This window comes from Erithacus rubecula (genome assembly GCF_903797595.1).
Source record: "Erithacus rubecula genome assembly, chromosome: 5".
In the NCBI taxonomy this organism is placed as follows: domain Eukaryota; kingdom Metazoa; phylum Chordata; class Aves; order Passeriformes; family Muscicapidae; genus Erithacus; species Erithacus rubecula.
Window position 1 is genome coordinate 30,535,645 of NC_136687.1, and position 20,029 is coordinate 30,555,673.

The 20,029-nt window shown below is 45.8% G+C and overlaps 2 protein-coding genes across 4 annotated transcripts; both read right to left on the reverse strand.

The window, feature by feature from the left end:
• Window positions 1-587: 587 nt before the first annotated feature.
• Window positions 588-5,657, reverse strand: ING2 (inhibitor of growth family member 2). Its single transcript, XM_079306163.1, has 2 exons — window positions 5,150-5,657; window positions 588-1,860 (listed from the first exon to the last, which is right to left on the reverse strand). Exons 1-2 carry the CDS (start codon window positions 5,622-5,624, stop codon window positions 1,190-1,192), a joined length of 1,146 nt encoding a protein of 381 aa, XP_079162289.1. The 5' UTR covers window positions 5,625-5,657; the 3' UTR covers window positions 588-1,189.
• Window positions 5,658-16,338: 10,681 nt separating this feature from the next.
• CDKN2AIP (CDKN2A interacting protein) lies at window positions 16,339-19,965 on the reverse strand. 3 transcript variants are annotated; one of them, XM_079306169.1, is made up of 4 exons: window positions 19,673-19,932; window positions 19,446-19,576; window positions 18,112-18,704; window positions 16,339-18,063 (listed from the first exon to the last, which is right to left on the reverse strand). In XM_079306169.1, the coding sequence occupies exons 1-4, from the start codon at window positions 19,894-19,896 to the stop codon at window positions 17,137-17,139; spliced, it is 1,875 nt and encodes a 624-aa protein (XP_079162295.1). In that variant the 5' UTR covers window positions 19,897-19,932; the 3' UTR covers window positions 16,339-17,136. The 3 variants fall into 3 exon arrangements, with proteins under 3 accessions (XP_079162295.1, XP_079162294.1, XP_079162296.1); XM_079306168.1 differs by having other exon boundaries at window positions 16,339-18,704; window positions 19,673-19,965; XM_079306170.1 differs by having other exon boundaries at window positions 16,339-18,704; window positions 19,477-19,576; window positions 19,673-19,944.
• Window positions 19,966-20,029: the final 64 nt, after the last annotated feature.

Consider the following 20,029-nt stretch of genomic DNA (forward strand, 5'->3'; position numbering starts at 1 on the left):
GCAACATGTTTTCATCTTTTCTTCACCTCCTTTAAGACATTGGGGTGAGGAAGTTCACTTTTAACTACCAACCAAGCAGTGTTTAAATACTACCAGCATACTTCAGGACAATGCTCTTACATTGCCTGTCAGGAACCTGCTGGGATTTGCCTATTAGCTCTGCACCATGCATGCTTATGTTTTGTTTTCTAATTATCTATCAACTTTTCATTGAAAGCTTTTGCCTTCAGGCTTTTTAGGTAGTTGCCCAAGTCCAAGAACTTTAGTGCTATGCCTAAATACAGGCTTGTCCACATGCACACACAAATACTACTTAAGGAAGGGCAAAGTTTACACCCCAGGGAATGCCATTCTTGTGTCAACTCTCATGTGGCAGATTGATTATAATTAAGATTCCATCACATTTCCAGTTCTGTCCCTGAAATGTTCAAATCCCCTCCTCTCAAGGGATCCTTCTACCACTTCAAGGCTTACAGAGAGACCATGTTAAATGACCATAAAGACCGTATCAGGATGCTTGACAAAACCTATTACCAAAAACTGAGTATAAACCATAATTATGTCATACCCAAAAACTGACTCTCAAGTATAGTCACAAAGACAAGAGTTTAATGTTGGCAAAAAGGAAAGGATTAAGTTAGTGGTATTTTCTTCCTTGCAATAACATAATGGTCATATGAAAGTCACTGGAGAGGTCTGCTTATAGCTCGGAAGACTTTTACAGTTACAGCTGAATTCAAAATCCCTAACTCCATATGCATGATGTTAACACAAGAACTGAAAATGTAAAACCTGGGATAAAGAAAAACTCCGTTGTTAAGATACTAAATGAGATGTGAGGCCTTTCAATCCCTTTACCATAACATGAAAAGTTCTTCAGTATCTTTCCCACCACCATTATTTCAGGCTTCACAAGGCTCTTTAAAATACTAATGGGGTTAAATTGAAACCAAGCGCCATCTGCTTGTAATCTCTTCTGTGAAAGGTCTGAAGCCACCCTGTTTCAATTATTTGGTTATTCAGTGCAGAAAGTTAAAGATCACAGAAGGTATAACAGCTTTTAATACTCCATTAATATTATAGATTAAAAATTATTGCATAGTCTTATGCATTTCCTAAAACAATGTTCTCTGGAAATGAAACATTTTAATATAAAAGGAGCAACTCTTTAAAACATAAATTGCTTTCACTACCTCGATCTCCTATCCTTTTTTGATTTGTCAGTACATTTGTCCATTGTTTTCTCATTGTCTCCTCTGCACTTGGGGCAATACCATTTCCCCTTTGGTTTGTACGTGAGTCCAACACAGGAAAAGTGGAACCACTCAATAGGGCACTGTTCATTGTCACATCCTATCATTTCGCCGTAAGACACTTGGTTGCATAAGCAGTACGTTGGTTCATTGGGATCAATTGCAAACTCTACAGGTGAAACCTCTCTCTCCTGTTTGGCTTTGGAGCGTTTTTTCTTCTTGGAAGACTTTGATCTTTTCTCTTTAGGTGGCTGATCATCGCAGTCATCAATACCATTTGCTATGTGGCACAGGTCACGGCTCTCGCTGGTTCGCTGGCGCCGAGGTCGACGGGAGGATCTCTCAGGCTGGCAGGACTCCATCTTGGCCTTTTCTAGAGGCTTTTCATTCTCAGACATATCTTGGAAACACTGAGAGTGTGTTTCCATTTGACGGGCTCGATTCTCTACCAGTTCTAGCATCTGAGTGACTATTTGAATTTTTTCATCTCCAAGTTCTTGACTGTTGATTAATGCACGCTGAAGATGCTGCTGCAAGCGTTTCTTCTGAACAGGATCATTTTCTGACTTGTATTTTTCATAGACATCATCTATTTCTTTTAACGCTTCTATAAAATAATAATAAACATAGGAATAATTACACAAGATTAAATATACTCTAGAAAACAGAAATATATTTCTAACTGATGAGAAATAGTACAAATCTTAATTGGAGTATACCCTAGTGGGTTACATTGAATATATCATTCAAGCACATGTGGTCATCAAATCAGTGTTTAAGGCTTCAAGAAAAAATTCTCGGGTTCTAAGAGAGCAAGCTTATTTTAGCCATAGGAAAAAGAAAGGATAACACAAGAGAGGGGACATTATAGCTGTTGAGGCATGGATAATCCAGATCCTCCTTCCATCTGTAACAGGAGGTATTTCTCTTAAGAGTCTTTACCACAGTAATTCCAAAACCCTGGCCAACAAACCAAAGCAACAGTTCATTTTATCACACAAAGAATCCTGAAATTCATAAAATTGTCATGTATCATGGTATATAACACTTCAGAATTAGTTCATCCAGGTCCTCTGCCTTTCCCTCTTATTCATCACAAGGTTTGGCATTACATTTTCAAGTAGACATAGTTATAAATATGACAACGGAAGTTACATAAGAGCAAATTTACAATCAGAATGAAAATCAACTCACACCCCTCAAAATACTTTCCCTATTACTAAAACAAATTTCAGCAAGCTGCATTTTAAATCAGAGCTGAACTTTTCAGAATAGGTGACCTTCTCTTTAGTGCATCACAGGATATTTTTATGCAACTAGTAAGTGAGTGGCTCACAGTTTGATTTCCAAGCTTTCCTTCTTCCAAGTCACGCAAAATAACTGCATGAGCTACTGTGAATCTTTTGTTAAATTTAGTTCTAAGAAGCAAGTTTAATGAACCTGAATATGGGTTATATATAATAAATGTCTTATAAATCAGTCAGCCTGTACTTTGCTGTACTATATTACTTGATTTTGAAATATTATTTTCCAAGCCGAATGTTACAATAGTTCTACACATAAAGGACAGAGAAACTCCAAACAGGGAAGGAAATAATTAGAAAAACTGACAGTGAAACTTGATGTACAGTGTCAGGTATAGTATTGGTTCAGTCAGAACTTAGGATTTTATTTAAACAAGTAAGGGAATTTATAAATGGTACTAAACTATTTACTTCTACAGCAGAAGTTTGTAGTACAATCTACCTCTTCCTAAAGACCTGCATTTTAATAATTTGCTTCCATTTTAAAATAATTTGTCTGCACTGTTGTGAAATTATTCAATTTTGTTATCTCAACATCATTCCTAGTGATTTTTTTCCTGCTGATATCTTGAACAGTAGCTTAAGCATGAACAGCTGCTTTTTACTATAAATTCTGAAACCTGTATGACAACAGGAGCCAACTGCATTTTGTTTTGTTCCAGAGTTTCACTAAGGTAAGATAAAAATCACTACTCTGCCTATCTAATAACTCAACCAGTATTTTCTCAATATCAGCATTCCAGCTACGATTTAAACCAAAGGCTTTGTTTCCCTGTACCTTCAGCTGCATCACTGTTGCCCTGGCAAGAGAAATAAAATGTTTAAAAATCTTACTCTCAGCTCCTGAAAAGCATGGAGTAGGGTACTTTGTATGCTGTTGAACAAGAAAGGCATAACAAGAGTACAATATAGTACAGCCACACTATCGCCCACCCAGAATTCTTTTTTTGGAGGCAGGAGTGTAGGTACAGTTACATAGATTTCCTATATTGGGAATGCCCTACCCAGAACCATTCACAAACAGGAGCTGTTTGCTCATTTATACTGTGACAGAATAACATTCATCCTGCATAGGTTATTTCCTGGATGCAGCCTGTGATGATATGCTGAACTTTACATGGATCAACATCCACTAAAGAGAGCAATGAAGTTTTGGATTGACAAATGTGGCAGTTTACCAAACTCCTTGTGAATCTCCAAAGATTAGACAAGGCATTCATACACCCAAAAAACCAGCTCTGAAACCTCTGTTAAAAAAAACCAAAAACCAAACAAAAAATCCACCAAAAAAAATCCCAAAAACACAAACAAAAACTCCAACCCAAATCAGGGCCAAGTGTTCATTACATATAATCTGATTAAGTTTGGTGGAGCTAATAAAAGCTAAAACGATTTGTTTTCTAAGCACAAGAGTGACTTTTTCCCTACTCCACAGACCATCACTAGCTTTTAAATTAGCTGAAATAATATGGCATTGCTTTTACATTTTCAGACTTGGTTCTAAAATATTTTTAGCTCATTTTTAGGGTTTTGAAGATTTTTTGTCATCCTTTTTTTTTTTTTTTTTTAAGTTGAAGGCTTTGATTGAAACTAGCAACAAACTTCTTATACGGCCCAGTATTGTATTAGTGTCTGATAAATACATAAAGGAGACACAGTCTAAAGAAAATATTTAATCTATTAAAGGCTGAGGAGTGCTGGCTAGTCACCATGGATAAGGAGGTAAAGAGCCAGCCTTGGCTAGGAATTTAAAATGCTGCAGGCAAGTCTATGCCATTTAAACTTTAAAATCCCAGGCCACTTACAAAAGCCTGTTCTTATGTGTCTTCTGGGGTAATTAGAAAGATAATTGAAAGAATCCCTTCACAACAGCTGCTTCCAGAGGTGGCCCTTGAACATTTAAGAGTCCTTGACAGTGCCCATGGTCCCCTCCTGCCCACGGCGAAGGAGGGAGATGCGGCTCCAGCGCCGATCCACGGTATCGAATTCCTGCCTCATGGCAGGGGCCGGCTGGCAGCTGCCGGGCACCGACGTGCCCCGCAAACTCCGCGGGGCGCAAGGTCTTTAATCGGCACTGAGCCTGCCTTCCGAAGGCAGGTTTAGGGCAGTCCTAAGGATGAGGTTTAGGGCAACCTCCCGCTCCGCAGCCTCTCTCCACGGAGGGAGCCCACGGGAACGCAGCCGGCGCTTCCCGTATCCCCGCCCCCATCGGCGGTGTGCCGTGGGACGGACGCTGGCTCCGCCGGGACGCCGCCCCCCGGCTCCGAACGGCGGGAGGAGCTGCAGGAGGCCGATTTCCGCACCCCACCTCCAGCGGCAGCGCCGCCGGTTCGGCAGCACGGCTGCCCGGCGGGGCGGAGCGGGGCGGGAGCGGCCCCGCACGGCGGAGCCGGGGCCTAGCGCCGGGCAGCGCGGCCTTCCCCGGGACCGACCGGACCCGGGAGCCCCGCGCCTCCGCAGGCTGAGCCCCCGGGCCCCAGCAAGGATTCACCCCGGCGCCGGCTCCTCCGCGCCGGGCGCATGTGCGGCGGGTTGGAGGCCGTCCCCCTTCCCCTCCTTCCCCGCCGCCCGGTGCCCCGCGGCGGCGCCCACCTTGGCACTGCGTGTCCATCTCCCGCAGCAGCGAGGCGTTGCGCTGGATGTCCAGCGGCAGCGATTCCACGCACTCCAGGTAGTCCTGTACGTACAGCGAGAGCAGCCGGGCCCGCTCCCCGCCCGGCGCCGCCGGCCCCGCCACCAGCTGTGGCCCCGCCAGCATCATCCCCCCGCGCCAGCAGCACATCCGCCGCCGCCGCGCCGCCCGCACCGGGCGCGGGGTCCTTGCGGCGGCCCCGCTCCCTTCTCCGTCTTCTTCTCCTCCTCCTCCTGCCGCCGCCCCGTTGCCCTCGGGCGGCCGCGCCCGGGAGACGGAGCGCGCTCGCTGGGCCGGGCCGGGCCGGGCCGGGCCGGGCCGGGCAGGTGCGGACGCCCCTCCGCGGGGTCCCGCGGGTCGCGCGCCCCTTCCCGCGGTGCCGCCGCCGGAGCGAAACCCCTGCTCGGCGCCCCCGCCCCTGCTCGGAGCGCGCATGCGCGAGGCCCTGCCCTTATAAGGCGCGGCCGGCGGCGCTGCCAGGGGTTCACATTCTCCCGCCTTCCCCAGGCGCGCGCTCCCGTTGGCCCGGCGCGCGGCGAGGGGCGGGAGCGCGCGGGGGGGGCGGAGCCTCCCTTAAAGGCGCCGCCGCCGCTTCCGCGCCCCGGCGGGGCCGGGACCCGCGTGGGAATCCCCACGGGGGAAGTGGGGACAGCGCGGGGTGTTCCTGATTCATCTTCAAAAGCCAACAATGGTGATTTGTGATGGGCTGTTCTTTAGGGAAGCTGAGAGACATTTTTATCCTGAAAAATAATTTCAAGAGTATTTTAAATAAAGTATCAACGAACTTTGGCCTTTTAAAAGCCACTCGCCTAACAGCAAATCTCCAAAATTTGACAGTGTCCTGTCTTTCCCATGCCCATTGGAGAATTTGTGTCAAATGTTGGCCACAACAATTATAGTAGGGAACAAAAGTTAAATTATGCTTTTTGACTATATACTAAAATGTTGAGATTTCATCTCCACTTTTCTTTGAGACATTTTTCAGGTCTTAACTATATGAATAATAATTGGTAAGCATCAGGAGAAGAAAATTTATTTTGTTGAGTCTTGAAACACCCTGAGGAGACTTGTATATTTTCCATTGCTTCATTTATATTTTAGGCATCCAAAAAAACCCCAAAAATCCAGGGAAAATGGAAAATCCATATGATAAATGTAAAATATAAAAGCCAATCAGAGACGATTTAATTCAGGAATAAAATTGATAAGATTTTTCGAGCCTGACACAACCTGATCTGGCTGCGAAGCTGGCTCTGCTTTGGTGGCCTCCCAAAGATCCCATCCAGACTCATTTTTTCCTGTGATTCTGTCTCTGTGTGGTCTGTGGCAAATAGCCCCATGGCTAGTCCTACAGGAAAATTAGTATCTCACATTATCTGCAAGTGTTATTTTCTTAAGACCCTCGTTCACAGAGCTGTGTAAACATTCCTGACTTCCAAGTCACGCAGCCGCTAAGCAGGTGTTCTACATGGCAGGGATTTTCATATGTCCGTGTCCAAGCTGTTGAGTAATTGTAGCTGCAGTCAGTCAGCTTTGGCCAAGTCAGCAATGTGTTGGCAAGGTCATAAAAATGAGAGAAAACAAAGTTGTAGGCAGTGCTTTCAAAACATCCTTCACTACACTGATGTCACTCTGGCCAAAAGAACAGGAACTCTGTAATTCTGTGTGTTCATATTCTTAAGAGGGCACCTTTATCTCAAAATGAACAATTTTAATTTACAGTGTAACACCTGTAAAACCAGCTGGGGTTTTTTTTTTTTGTTTTTTTTTTTTTTGTGCATTGTTACAGCTCAAATTAATAAAGCCTCAGATCATTTTTCGTTACTTGTCTCACTTTTGCACAGATTTGGGAAGTGGCAGTGACATGGTTACCTTGGCTTCCATCAGCACTAACTCACAAAGCTTTACTGGGCAGCATTCATGTCACTTCTGAGTAACTGAAGTAACTGAAGATTGAATTTTTTTAATATAATATTAACAGTTAACCCTTAGTGTATAGGCAAAAAGCACTACCAGTGTGCCACTGAAAATGACCTGGATTAATATAATTGATACAATATTGTTGAGAAAGGTGTTGGCTCCTTTGGGTGGTTGTGTTTCTGCTTATAGTAAGCTACAATGGGTGTAACATTCTGCCATCTCATGAAGAAATAAAGCTAAAAAATAAGAGATTCCTCTACAGAGCAGAAAAAATAAAGTAAAAATGTTCATTCAAAATTAACATGTTATTTAAAATTAGCTGCTAATTACTATTAACATTAATTAAATTAAACCAAACATTTTGGCATAACTTATTTTCTCATATGAAACCATGCATGCACTGTCAGGAAAGAAATAGCCAAGTAAATAATTCATAACATTTGTTACAGGTGGTTTCTGTGCTAAAAGCTTGCTGTTTGTCATTATGGAGGAAACAATATCTAAGGTACAGCAAAAAAGAGCTAATGATTTCTGAATGTACAGGTTGTCTTCTGCTTTCAAACACTAAAATAAAAATTTAAATTTTGGAGGAACCTTAAGGACACAGCAGCAGCACTGGACCAGATTTCCCTTGGAAAAAGAAGCCTTAGCTTGCTGCATGTTTGAAGCCTCAGGGGAAAGGAAATCAAGAAGAGCCGATTGAATTCTGTGCTTTGCTCATGCCTCAAAGTAGCTAGGAGCAAGCATAGGAGAATTTTGATGCATTGGGCTCAGGTTTGCAGGTTGATAGATAGCTCTGAGACCCAACTATGTCCCTTCTTTCACTGTTTGTACGTGAGAATATTCTGAAGATAGGAAGAGCAAAACCTTGCTAATTGTAGAGAGATACAGGCAGAACGATCATATTTTTTGTTTGATTCAGTTTGGGTTTTTTTGTTTGGTTTTGTTTGGAGTTGTTTGGATTTTTCATTTGCTTTCTATTGATAAGTCAGGAAGTGTTTCAGGCTGTGGTAAATAAAAAGCAGCATTATTGATGAGGACAAGTCCATAGAGGGCTGTAATTGTGAAAGACCTCCTTAGCATTTAGTAGAAATTCAACTATTACTACTTTTCTCTTTCATTTATACAAGTGTAGAATACTTAAGACATGGGCTGGCATCAGATCATTTCAATGAGATGATAAACTAAACAGTAGATTTCTTGAAAATATTGGTATGTGCTTTTTTTCCCTGTTAGCTTCATCCTCAATGATACTGAAGAGGTCCTGCACTTACCAGGAGATGTATGTTCTTCTTCATCCACATCTACTCTGTTTTCTGCCTTTATGCTATAAAAGAAAATCTCTTCCTGAACTTGACTCAGTAACTGGTTGACTTGTGTTAACACGGGAAAGCCACAATATCCTGCTAATTTTTTCTTTAAGCAGATAGGTTCTGCTTATTTCCCCATAAGCAGACTGAAAAAGGGAATAAAAAGTGCAGACTAAGTTCACTCAGTGCTTTGTTTTGCAATATTTATTTATTCCTTTATTTATTTATTTTTCTTTACATTCAGTTTCCATACTCTAATGCCACAGCAAAAAGTGTTTTGAGAAATTGGTAGGCCCCAAGCAGGACATGTTAAGAAATTCACTTATATATCTTGATTGCTTCCATCAGAGTATACTGACACATTGTCCCTATGGAGGGAGTACGCTTGGCTGGCACAGGAACTGCATCTCCTTAGAGAAGGGGGACACTGCTGATGCATCTGGCCACTGCAGTGATAGCACCACAGGGATCATTTCCTGTCATTGACAGCATGGATCATCAGTCTGCTTGTGTCTGAGGCAACACTTCCCTGTCTTTCTCTCCAGGAAACTGCTTTCAGACAGTAACTCTTCCTCCTCAGCTACTGTTATAAAGCAGAAATGGTCTGTGGATTTGGTTTCCAGCTCTAGAACCAGTCACCACATGAAAAACCTCAGGAGGTGTGCAGATGATGTTTAGGGAAGCCAAGTTAGAAATAGTAACAAGGTAATCTCACTGCAAACCAAACAACCTCCTTTCTTGTCTTAGGTCAGCCCTGAAACCTGATCCTCCTTCATTCTAGTAAATGGAAGGATCCACATGAAATTTAGGGAGAAGAACCAAGACTCTTTTGCACATAATAAAGAAAGGATTTTTTTCTGTGTTCTTACCTGACTTGCCAGTTTCTACTGACATGGATGCTCCATTTCTGTGATTTTGCTTCTCAGTCATGTGAAAAACACATTCCTACTTCTTTGTTTTGTGAGGAACAAATATACACAAGTGCACCTTTGTGATCAGGATTATGAAATGAGGGCAGGCAGTGCACCTGCAGAAAGTTTCAGTAGATGATAGTTTAAGACATTTGTAATAATCTCCCATATGTAGATGTTAATTTTTCTTTTGAGCTTAGGAAATAAAGGTGGGAGTCATCCAGTTAAATATGTGGAATTAGAGAGAATCTTAGTATAAACAGATCTTGCTCTAAATATGTCTCCATTGACTGCAAGGGGAGCCCAGGTCTCTTGTCACAGATGTCAGTGAGATGAGTTCCTCTCTGTATGCAAAAATGGGGTACTTACATGCCTATAATTACCATTTATGAATTTCAGAATTTCCCTGAAAACTTGGACAGAGTTTTGGCATGCATCATTAAAACTGTAGCAAACAGGAGGAAGCCTCATTTTATTCTAGTGTGGATTTTTTTTTTTCTCCTTTGGAATCTGCTTATTCTAACCTAGTAAAAATTATGAATTTCTAATGTAACTGAAAAGACACCACAAATAGCACTAGAGAGTAATTTCATATCTTCAAACTAATCCTGTAGCACCAAATCACCCACATTAGGGGTTTTCCAGTGGTGCTTCTGCTAAGCAAATTTTTCAGTGCCATCACTTACTCCAAGTTACCAAAAAGTAGTATTATCCTTTCCTACTAGGATATGACCAATATACAGGGTTGTTTTTTTTCCCCAAAAACAGACAGAGATTACATTTCCTTTATTATTCAGTTGTAATTGTGAGAAAAATTCTTGCCTCTCAAACATCCTCTTCCCTAAAATAATGAGAAATGTGGCATTTACTCCAAACTAAAGGAGGCTTTAGGCTGGAAGACTGCTGTCAAAATATAGGCAGCATCTGACTGAACATAGAACTTAGCTGCAGTTAAAATCACAGAATAACAGAGCAGGTGAGGCTGGAAGGGGCCATAGTGAGTCATCTGGCCCAATTTCCCTGCTGAGGCTGGGTCCCCTAGAGCACATTGCACAGGTTGTGTCCAGACAGCTTTTGAACCTCTCTAGAGATAGCAACTCCACAACTTCTCTGGACAATCTGTTCCAATGTTTGGCTACCTGCACAGTTAAGATCTTCCTTGTATTCAGGTGGAACTTCCTATCAATTTCTGCATGTTGGCCCTTGTCCTATTTCTTGGTACCACCTAGAAGAGCCTGGCTCCATCCTCTTGACACCCTTCCTTTGGATACTTACAGACATTGATAAGATCCTCTCTCAGCTGTCTCTTCTCCAGGCTAGGCACCGGAGGATTTAAAATGTAAAATGTAAAACAACAGAGGACTTAGTAAACCCATTAGTTAGATCACTTTTCTTACTAGTGACAAAATATATTTTGCCCAATATGATTAATCTCATATTGAGTCCTTTTGCAGCCCACTTTGGCTCAACAGTTAATGTTACTTGACCATCAGTGGCAATGAAAACTTTAAAGGGCTGCAGGCTCAGATGATGGAGCTAAATAATGTTTTTCTAGTTGCAGGAATGTTACTAGAAAAGGAAAATACATAGCTGCTAACCACTGTAACTCATTCTTCCATTACCTTAGGAACAGCCAGTAGTGCTTAGAAATTGTCATGCACCATTTTCATAATTAGCCAGTAACATATTTGAAATTGTTACAGAGTATCAACATAAAACCTATTTTCCTAAATGCTTGTCTGTGAGTGAGTGTTAATTAATGACAGAGTAAAAATTGATGCTTCCTCACAGCAGATTTAATGACAGCATTTTCTTAAAAATGCTTAACCTACCTAATGGCAGTACCTTTGCTGTGGCAGTGGCAACTAACAGAAGCACCTGGAAGGCATAAACACAAACACAAGCTAGTTGTTGCTACCTAACAAAGAGCACGGCATATTATATTTTATACAAAAAAAATCTAGCTTAAAGAAAAACTTTAAATATACAGATTTGCCCAGTAAAAGAGAGAGACAGCATCAAGATTCTTTCAGTGTGTGCTTTTGTCCCTCAGTCTCTGGACCACTCTGGACCATGCTGTGTCAGCTTAGTTTAACCTATAGGCAAGAGAAATTTGATGTTTGATGTATTCTCTCCTACTATTCTCTCCTACTAACACATTTGAAGACCAACATTTACCATAAACTACAAAGGAGATAATTTTGTTCACACATGCATGGAACAGTTCAAATCATTAAGGTGGCAGATATAGTGCAATTTTAGGGCCAAAAAATTAAAACAAGCACACATCAGTCACTGCACAAGCTTCAGCTTGTCCCCACAAACTTGACTGTGGTCTTCAGCCTGCATAACAGGTACTTCATAGACCTTCAGATATATTCTTTTAGTAGATGAAACTGGGACACTGAGACTTTGCCACAGTTTCTCAGCCAAAAAAAAATACTTCATAGAGCTGTGCCCCAGTTTAGTTGTTTCTTTGGGGATGGGTTCTTTGATAGCATTTTAATTTGAAATTTCTCTTTCCCCACATACATATAGGTCCTATATGCAGGATCACAGGAGAAAAGAAAGACACTCGAGTAGTTCAAGTGGCTAAGACAGGAACCAAAATAACAGCTCAAGCCAGGTGGTTTCTGAGCCCCTGGTGCACCTTTCAGGGCTCTCATGTTCTGCAGAAGTGCTCTCTGCTCTGCACACTTGGCTCCTCTGCCTAGTGTGAGCTCTGACATGGCTGGAAAGAGGTCACCATGAAGATGTTGCTGGAAGAGGATAAGCAGGTGTTGGAAACTAACAGGATTTACCGACTGTACTGTGGCTGCATATAGGCCACATGTCTGAGGCTCAGCCAAAGAGAAAGGCACTGTTTAGCACACCTGGGCTCACCACAGGAACTTCAAAAATACCAATGAACCAGAAGGAAGCATTGTCTCTGGGCTGCTTGAGAGATTTTAGGCTAAAGTAACAAAGATAATTTGGGTAAGGCAATAAACCATGTATTTTGGGTCTGAGATGCCCGAATTTTATGTCATTTGGGGATTTCTGCCAGTGCTCTTCTGTCATGTTTTATACCCAGACATGACTGTAACACAGCAGAGGGTTTTATTCCACAGTTGAGCTATGATGTGCTATTTGCTGGACATACTAGAGGCAAGAGTGGCACTGCCTACGAAATTCATTCATTTTATCAGCAGGGCAGCAGCATATTGAAGAGTTAGTACCTGGGAGTTCGAGTATGAGAATCTAATTAAAGGGGGCAAATAACACTGGTGGCACGCACCGGCCTTCTCTGCAGGGAGGGTGGAGCAGGGGATCGGGGGTACACACAGCACAGCACAGCCCAGCACAGCACAGCCCAGCACAGCCCAGCACAGCCCAGCACAGCACAGCACAGCATAGCCCAGCACAGCCCAGCCCAGCCCAGCACAGCCCAGCACAGCACAGCACAGCACAGCCCAGCACAGCACAGCACAGCCCAGCACAGCACAGCACAGCACAGCACAGCACAGCCCAGCCCAGCCCAGCACAGCCCAGCACAGCCCAGCCCAGCCCAGCCCAGCCCAGCACAGCACAGCCCAGCCCAGCACAGCCCAGCCCAGCACAGCACAGCACAGCACAGCCCAGCACAGCCCAGCCCAGCACAGCACAGCCCAGCACAGCCCAGCACAGCCCAGCCCAGCACAGCACAGCACAGCACAGCCCAGCACAGCCCAGCCCAGCCCAGCCCAGCCCAGCACAGCACAGCCCAGCCCAGCACAGCCCAGCCCAGCACAGCACAGCACAGCACAGCCCAGCCCAGCCCAGCACAGCACAGCACAGCCCAGCACAGCCCAGCCCAGCACAGCACAGCCCAGCACAGCCCAGCACAGCCCAGCCCAGCACAGCACAGCACAGCACAGCACAGCCCAGCACAGCACAGCCCAGCCCAGCCCAGCCCAGCCCAGCCCAGCCCAGCACAGCACAGCACAGCACAGCACAGCACAGCCCAGCCCAGCCCAGCACAGCCCAGCCCAGCCCAGCCCAGCACAGCACAGCACAGCACAGCACAGCCTGGTCAGCGGCCGCTGTGCTGAAGGCTGCGGTTTGTACTCGGTGCTGTGCCAGCGCTTGTGCCGCTGCTCAGACACCCACCGAGCCCTCCTGTGCTGCAGAGTGCTTCCACCGGGCCTCTCGCCGCCTCCGGCAGCAGGGAGAGAAAGCCTTCTCAGGCAGGTAAGTGCTCCGCCCGAAGTGCCTCCCCAGTTCAATGTGCTCGGCTTGGACATCGGGAGGAATTTCTTCACAGAAGGGATTGCAAAGCATTGAAACAGACTGCCCACGGAGGCGATGTTACCGTTCCTGAAGGAGTTTAAAGAAAGACGACGAGGTACTTAGTGCCATAGTCCGGTTGACAAGACGGTACTCTGTCAAAAGTTGGACTCGATGATTTTAAAGGTGTTTTCCAACCTAAATGACTCGGCCAGGAGGCACTGAACGCTAGCGGGTATGAGCAGCAGGGCGGCGCGGGCCGCTTGTCCTGCGCGCCACTGCGGGGGAGCAGCGTGTGCCCCTCACGCTTTGGTGTGCCCGCGCAAGGCTGCGGGATGGGGAAGCACCATCACATCCCGCTCTCAGCTGTCTCGCCGGCAAAAGAGGATGGCCTGAGAGTGAGCCCCGTTCTGTTGGCGCGGCAGCCGCGCTACCTGCGTGTCTGTGGCCGTGACGAGAGCCCGCCCCGCGCTCACCCGCTCGGCCCGCGGGCGTCTCGGCGGAGGGTAGCGTGAGGCGGCGGCGGGCGGGGGCGCGGCAGCGCCCGGCACTCTCTGCCAGCGGTCCGGGGACTTTCCCCTAGGCGGGCGCGGGGCCCATGAGGAACACAAGTCCTCCGTGCGTAGCCTAGCGAGCAGGTCTTCAGAACATCCCAGCGTCCATTTTTCCCCTACAGGACTATATAAACCACAGCAGATAGCAGAACTTCTAGTGCAGGGTGAGTGTCTCTTTCCATCGAGTTTGCCTCTCTGCTGCTCTCCGCAGGCATTGCACAGCAGGAGGACGGTGTGGCCGTCTCTGAGGGGTGCCAGGGTCCTGGGTGGCAGCAAAAGACGACCACGGAGGGACGGAGCGGCGCCGGGAACACGCTATGCAAATGAAGCGCTCGGCCCCGCCCCGAGCCGGGCGGGCGCGCAGCCCCGCCCCGTGTACACGGCCGGGGCCGCCCCAGCCGCGGGAGCGGCGGGCGACAAACCCGCACGGAGCGCGCCCGCAGCAGGCAGCGGGCGGCTGTCCGCACGGACCCTGCCCTGCCTGTGTAGGCTGTGCTACAGTCCCCAGAGCAAACGGGAGTCACTTCCTGATGGCCGCGATTCCCTGTACTTCCGGACAAAAAACGGGGTCAGTTTTCCTTTCGGTTGGTTGGTTGGCTGGCTTTGTCCCCCGGAGACAACCCTGCACACCTACAGTGTAAGTGCAGGTGCTCTCCCCGGCTCCCATCTGCGGGTCTGACAGTAAAGACCAGCATCCCAGTCGCTAGAGACCAGGACAGTACTTGGAGGAGAGATTTTAGAACTGACAGGACTGCACAAACACTGTTTGCCACAGCCAGTTCTTTCCATTTCTTTCTTTCATCCTCTAGGGCTAATGAAATGTTAGTTGGCATTCAAATAGCTGAATAGTGCTTATTCACTTGTTCATGAATCCGTGTGTTGAGCTGCTTTCCATGCAGAATGTGAAATAAAAATAACACACTTCAGCTTTCAGTTTCTATTAAGAGTAGCTACAGACTTGTTCTTTAATGATTCACAACCAAACATCAAAGAGGAATAACATCCAAGATTTTTAAAAAAGTAATCCTAAGCCAGGTCTTTTAAAAAAGGCATCTAACACCTCAGCCTTTTAACACAGTTGCCCTAACAGCTCCTTGAGGTCAGTGAATACTGAGAGCTTTGATTTACACAGGAGAAACACAGGTTTTCACATTACAACACGTGCTGCGATTCTCAACCAGAGATCTGGAGATGACCAAACTAACAGCAGAGACAGCTGTACTACAGAGGGCAACTCCTGCCCTACAAGCACAGTCTTTACATGTGTCTACCTGAACAGGGTAAGGACTTGAAAACAGATCTCACACTTCCCACCTTGAACAGCACAGCTCCTAAGCACAGCACGAAGCTTGCCCTGCTAGAACAGAAACCAATTCTTGCACTAAGACACAATTTAGCACACAGCACTCCGAACACCCAGTGGTGCTCCAGGAGTGCCAAGGGGAACTCCTGAGAAATCTAACTAGGGTGCAGGGCGACTGCGGGCACAGAAGCATGGGTGAGGTGGAGGAATCTCAAACAGCCATTGGGAAGTGTAAGTGCCTTGCAGGTGCCATGGACTAGACAGCCACTGCTGTTCAAAAGCACACAGGGTACAGTGTAAACACCACAGTGGTTTAGTCCCAAAAATTACAAAATAACTGGAAGAGGACGTATGTACTACTGAGATCCCAGAAATCCCTATTTGTTCCTTTAGCACTTGATCAATGGATCTGTCACTCAAGTGTAAGGACACCACTAAATGATGCTAACTACTGTAATAGGACAAGATTAATTCAAAAAAGCACTGAAGACATTATGTTTATACAATTACATGTCATTATCCAATATACCAAAACATGCAGTTTGTGCAGGTATTTTAGCAACATTGAAAATAAAAGGTAATTCCCCACTTTCTTTGCCTCAAATTATTCTGTACAGGGAGTAAAAATGTAGCAAAGGAAGGGCTTGATTAGAATGAATGCTCTACAATACACTTGCTGTCTCCAGCAGACAGCAGCATTTTCATTTTGCTTACCTTGGTGTTACAAAAGTAGAAATTAATATCCTACACATCCCCTCTATCAGTTTTACAGTATTTCAACTACACATCTAAAGAAACCAACTCATCCTCGTGGGATTACACCTTGAAGCCACTCAAAGCTTTACTGAAGGTGTTGCAATGTTATTGAAATGGCTGGAATATTTACTAGCCAAAACCAAAATACTATAAAAGCTTATCAAAGAGGTTTTATTGTTTTAGTAGCAGTCAAAATATACTTAGTGTAGAAATTGATGTTCATTTGGAAAACAAACAAACAAACAAAACTGTAAATGATACTTCACCATATAAATCAAATCTGCTTACAGTTTTGGTGGCCGAAATAGCTGTGACTCGACTGCTAATTGCAAATTTGCCAATGTGATATTAAATGGGCTCTAACCTGATAGTACACTGTTAAATGGGATCAGGATGTCACTTATATTGCAAGTGCTATGAAACATCCCATAAAAATAGTCAACCAACTACTTTCTCTCCTAGCATGAGCAACAGTGAACATTATGAGCAACAAGCCTGAAACAGATAATTCAACTTTTTGATTGAAATTTTTAAACAATTTTCAATTATTCAAGTATTATGGTCCCTATGTACACACTTCTACGAGCCTAGAAAAGATATGGTAGACAATTGAGCACACTACCAACAAATTTTAAGAATTACAAAAACGTCAGGTTTTAAACAGCAAATTGTACCTTAATAGTTTAATTAAAAATAGAAGAGTTAGGTAGACTATTTTGCAAATACAACAGCACACTAGTGTGCTGTATATTAAGGCAATACCTTTAAATGCTCACTTGTCATCTCTAACAAGTTTTATACAATTGCTACCAAGTGAAAGGACTATCATTGTCTTGCAAAACTGAGAAAGAAATACAAAATATCTGGAAGCCTACATTTTCAAAGTACAAAATTAACCTTCAGTCCTTGTATTGAAATGCTATACACAGTACAAACAGTGATTCTCCCCTACAAGATCTCACGAGGATTTCTTAAAGCTGGGGGCAAATTTGAGGGTTTTGACTCTTCATCCAGAAGCACCAAATCTTCAATTTCGCTACCTTTGTATTTTCTTTTACATATCTTCACAATAACTTTTTTCTTGAGGAATAATTTCAAAGCTTCTCTTGAAGCCACTGCTTTGGCATTTTCCATACTTTTACCACAGCCAGTACCCAAGTAGACAGACTTGCACCTCAGTTCACAAACTATATTTTCTAGAGAGCTTTTATTTTGAGGCAAGTCTGCAAGTTCCTTCAGGGGAACAAAAGCAACATCTAACGTAGCTTTTACAGACTGAATAGATGAATTTAGAAGTTCTGCATGATTTACATTAGGACTGAAGCCTCCAACAGCAACCAGTTTCCAGGCTACAGCTTTGTAAAGTCTGTTGAAAAAAGGCTGTCTTTCCTTCGCATCTTCGCTGGTCAGCGGTTTGCACAAAGCCTTGGCGGGGCTCTCGCCTGCCTGCGAGCCGCTCTTGGAGGCCAGCAGGGAGGCGCCTGCCTGAGCTCCAGCCCGGGAGGGCCCTTGCTGAGCTCCGCTGCGGGCAGCCAGCAGGGAAGCAGCCACCTGAGCACTGCTCTTGGAAGCCAGCAGCGAGGATCCCGGCTGCGCGCCGCTGCGAGCGGCCAGCAGCGAGGCGGCCACCTCTGCACTGCTCTTGGAGGCCAGCAGCGGGGAGCCCACCTTAGCCGGGCCCTTGGAGGCCAGCAGCAGCGAGGGGCCCACCTGAGCACCACTCTTGGGGGCCAGAAGCAGTGAGCTGCTCACCTGAGCGCCGTTCTTGGACACTGATGCTGGGGCGCTCGCTTGGGTTTTGGAAGACAGCAAAGCAGAACTTGTTTGGGAGGTGCTCTTGGTGGTTGGTGGCACTGCTGCTGCCACCACTGCTGCCTGTGGGGTGCTCTTGGCAGTCACTGGCACTGCTGCTGCCCCTGCTGCCTGTGGGGTGCTCTTGGCAGTCACTGGCACTGCTGCTGCCGCCGCTGCTGCCTGTGGGCTGCTCTTGGCAGCTGGTGGCACTGCTGCTGCCACCACTGCTGCCTGTGAGGTGCTCTTGGAGGCTGATGGCACTGCTGCTGCTACTGCTGCTGCCTGTGGGGTGCTCTTGGCAGCTGGTGGCACTGCTGCCACCACTGCTGCTGCCTGAGGGGTGCTCTCGACAGCCAGGGGTGCTACACGTACCACAGTTTTCTTTTCAGGAGATTCACACTTGCTTTCCTTATGTGGGCTTGAGCAAGGCTTCTTTCCTGGCTCCTTTTCAGATGAAGGTGGCTTTTCCTCAGCAGTACTTTCAGCATTAGCAGGTTTTCCTTCTGTTTCTGTGTCTGAGACGACGATCATTTCTTTATCTGTACTGCAAGTTGACTGGGAAGTTTCTGGATCTTTGCTAGTACCTTTTTCCTGCTTTTTGGGCAAAGTGCTCTCTGTTTCCTTCACTCCTTCTGCCTTGGTTGTTTTCACATCCTTTCCAGCATCCTTAGAGTCTCTTCTTTTCTCAACAGCTTGCCTCTTGCAGGGCTCTTCTACCCCTTCTGCAAAACAGGTAAAATATGTGATCCTCTTTGATTTCTGCACTATGAAATATCCATATAGAAATAAATAATCTAAACTTTCTAGCAATATTCTTTGTGAACTTAAAGGGTATATATTTGCAATACACCTTGAACTGTTATGTCAAGTATTAACCTACTATTTCAGAATTTTGGTTTTGTTGGACAAGATCTGGAAAATACTCATGCAAGACTTCAGATGTTGGTTTGGACCCACAGGGAAGTACATATTTCTATTCTTGAAGTCCAAACCAAAACTGGCCAACATACATTAAATGGGCTATCTAATCTAAAGATAAAAGAAGTTAATTTTGTCTACTAATATCACAAAGCATCTTTAAAACATTAGTCTGTGAATTACTTCAAGAAACTCGTTTTTTTTCCCAGCAACAATGGCTGACTAGCAACAAAGGCAAAGTAACAAGAACATATTTAAATTGGAGCACAGCAACCCATATCACAACACACAAGTTATCAGATTAAAGGGTACCAGTTGTAAAAATTCAAAACAACAGCTCTACATTAGCAAAGGACTATGTACAAATTATGTCCATTTTAGAGACATTATATCCGGAAAAGAATAGCACAGAGAGAAGAAACTATTAACGGGGGTTTTAAAAGTAAATTATTTTGACTACTTTCTAAGCCCGAGGCAAACCGAGAACATTCAGAAACAAGCATATTCTAGACTCCTATGTATTGTCACAGCTATGATCTGCTAACCATTGCTACTTGATATGCCTCTTTTCTTCACCTTGGCAACCAGTTCGTCTCTCGTGGTGTGGACAGGCGCGTTGGTCACCTGGATGCCTTCGGCCATTTCCAGCGCCCTCTCCATGACCTGCGGCGGGTACCTGGAGGGGCGACAAGAGCAAAGGAGGGAAGGGGCCTCGTCAGACGCTGGCGCCGCGCCGTCCCCGCCGTCCCCCGGCGCGCCCCGCTCAACTCACCGGCATCCCAGGAAGACGTGGTTGGCCCACACCATGGAGAGGGACACCAGGCGCTGCAGCTGGGCGCTGCCCGCCGCCGGCAGCTCCCCCACGTTGCGCAGCAGGAACTCCCGGCGGTACCGCCAGTGGTGCTCAGGCTCGCAGGCCCCGCGCAGCGTCTCCGCCCAGGCCGCCTCTTCGGCCGTCCGCCCCAGGGGCTCGCCCGCCGCCGCCTTCCCGGCCATCGTCGCCGCCGCCGCCGCCGCCGCCGCGGAAACACCCGCCCCGCCGCTTCCGCCCGGCGCGCTGTGAGCTCACATCCGCCCGGGGCGGGAAGGGAGGGGACGGCAGGGGACGGGAGGCGGAGCCAGCGCCTTC

Excerpts from the sequence above, each read along its gene's own strand:
- ING2 (XM_079306163.1), bottom strand. The coding sequence starts at position 5,624 with ATGCGCGCTCCGAGCAGGGGCGGGGGCGCCGAGCAGGGGTTTCGCTCC. Across the intron at positions 1,861-5,149 it reads GATGGACACGCAGTGCCAAG|AAGCGTTAAAAGAAATAGAT; the intron begins GTGGGCGCCGCC and ends ATTATTTTATAG.
- CDKN2AIP (XM_079306168.1), bottom strand. The coding sequence starts at position 19,896 with ATGGCCGGGAAGGCGGCGGCGGGCGAGCCCCTGGGGCGGACGGCCGAA. Across the intron at positions 19,577-19,672 it reads CACGTCTTCCTGGGATGCCG|GTACCCGCCGCAGGTCATGG; the intron begins GTGAGTTGAGCG and ends TCGCCCCTCCAG. Across the intron at positions 18,705-19,445 it reads AGGCATATCAAGTAGCAATG|AAGGGGTAGAAGAGCCCTGC; the intron begins GTTAGCAGATCA and ends CCTGTTTTGCAG.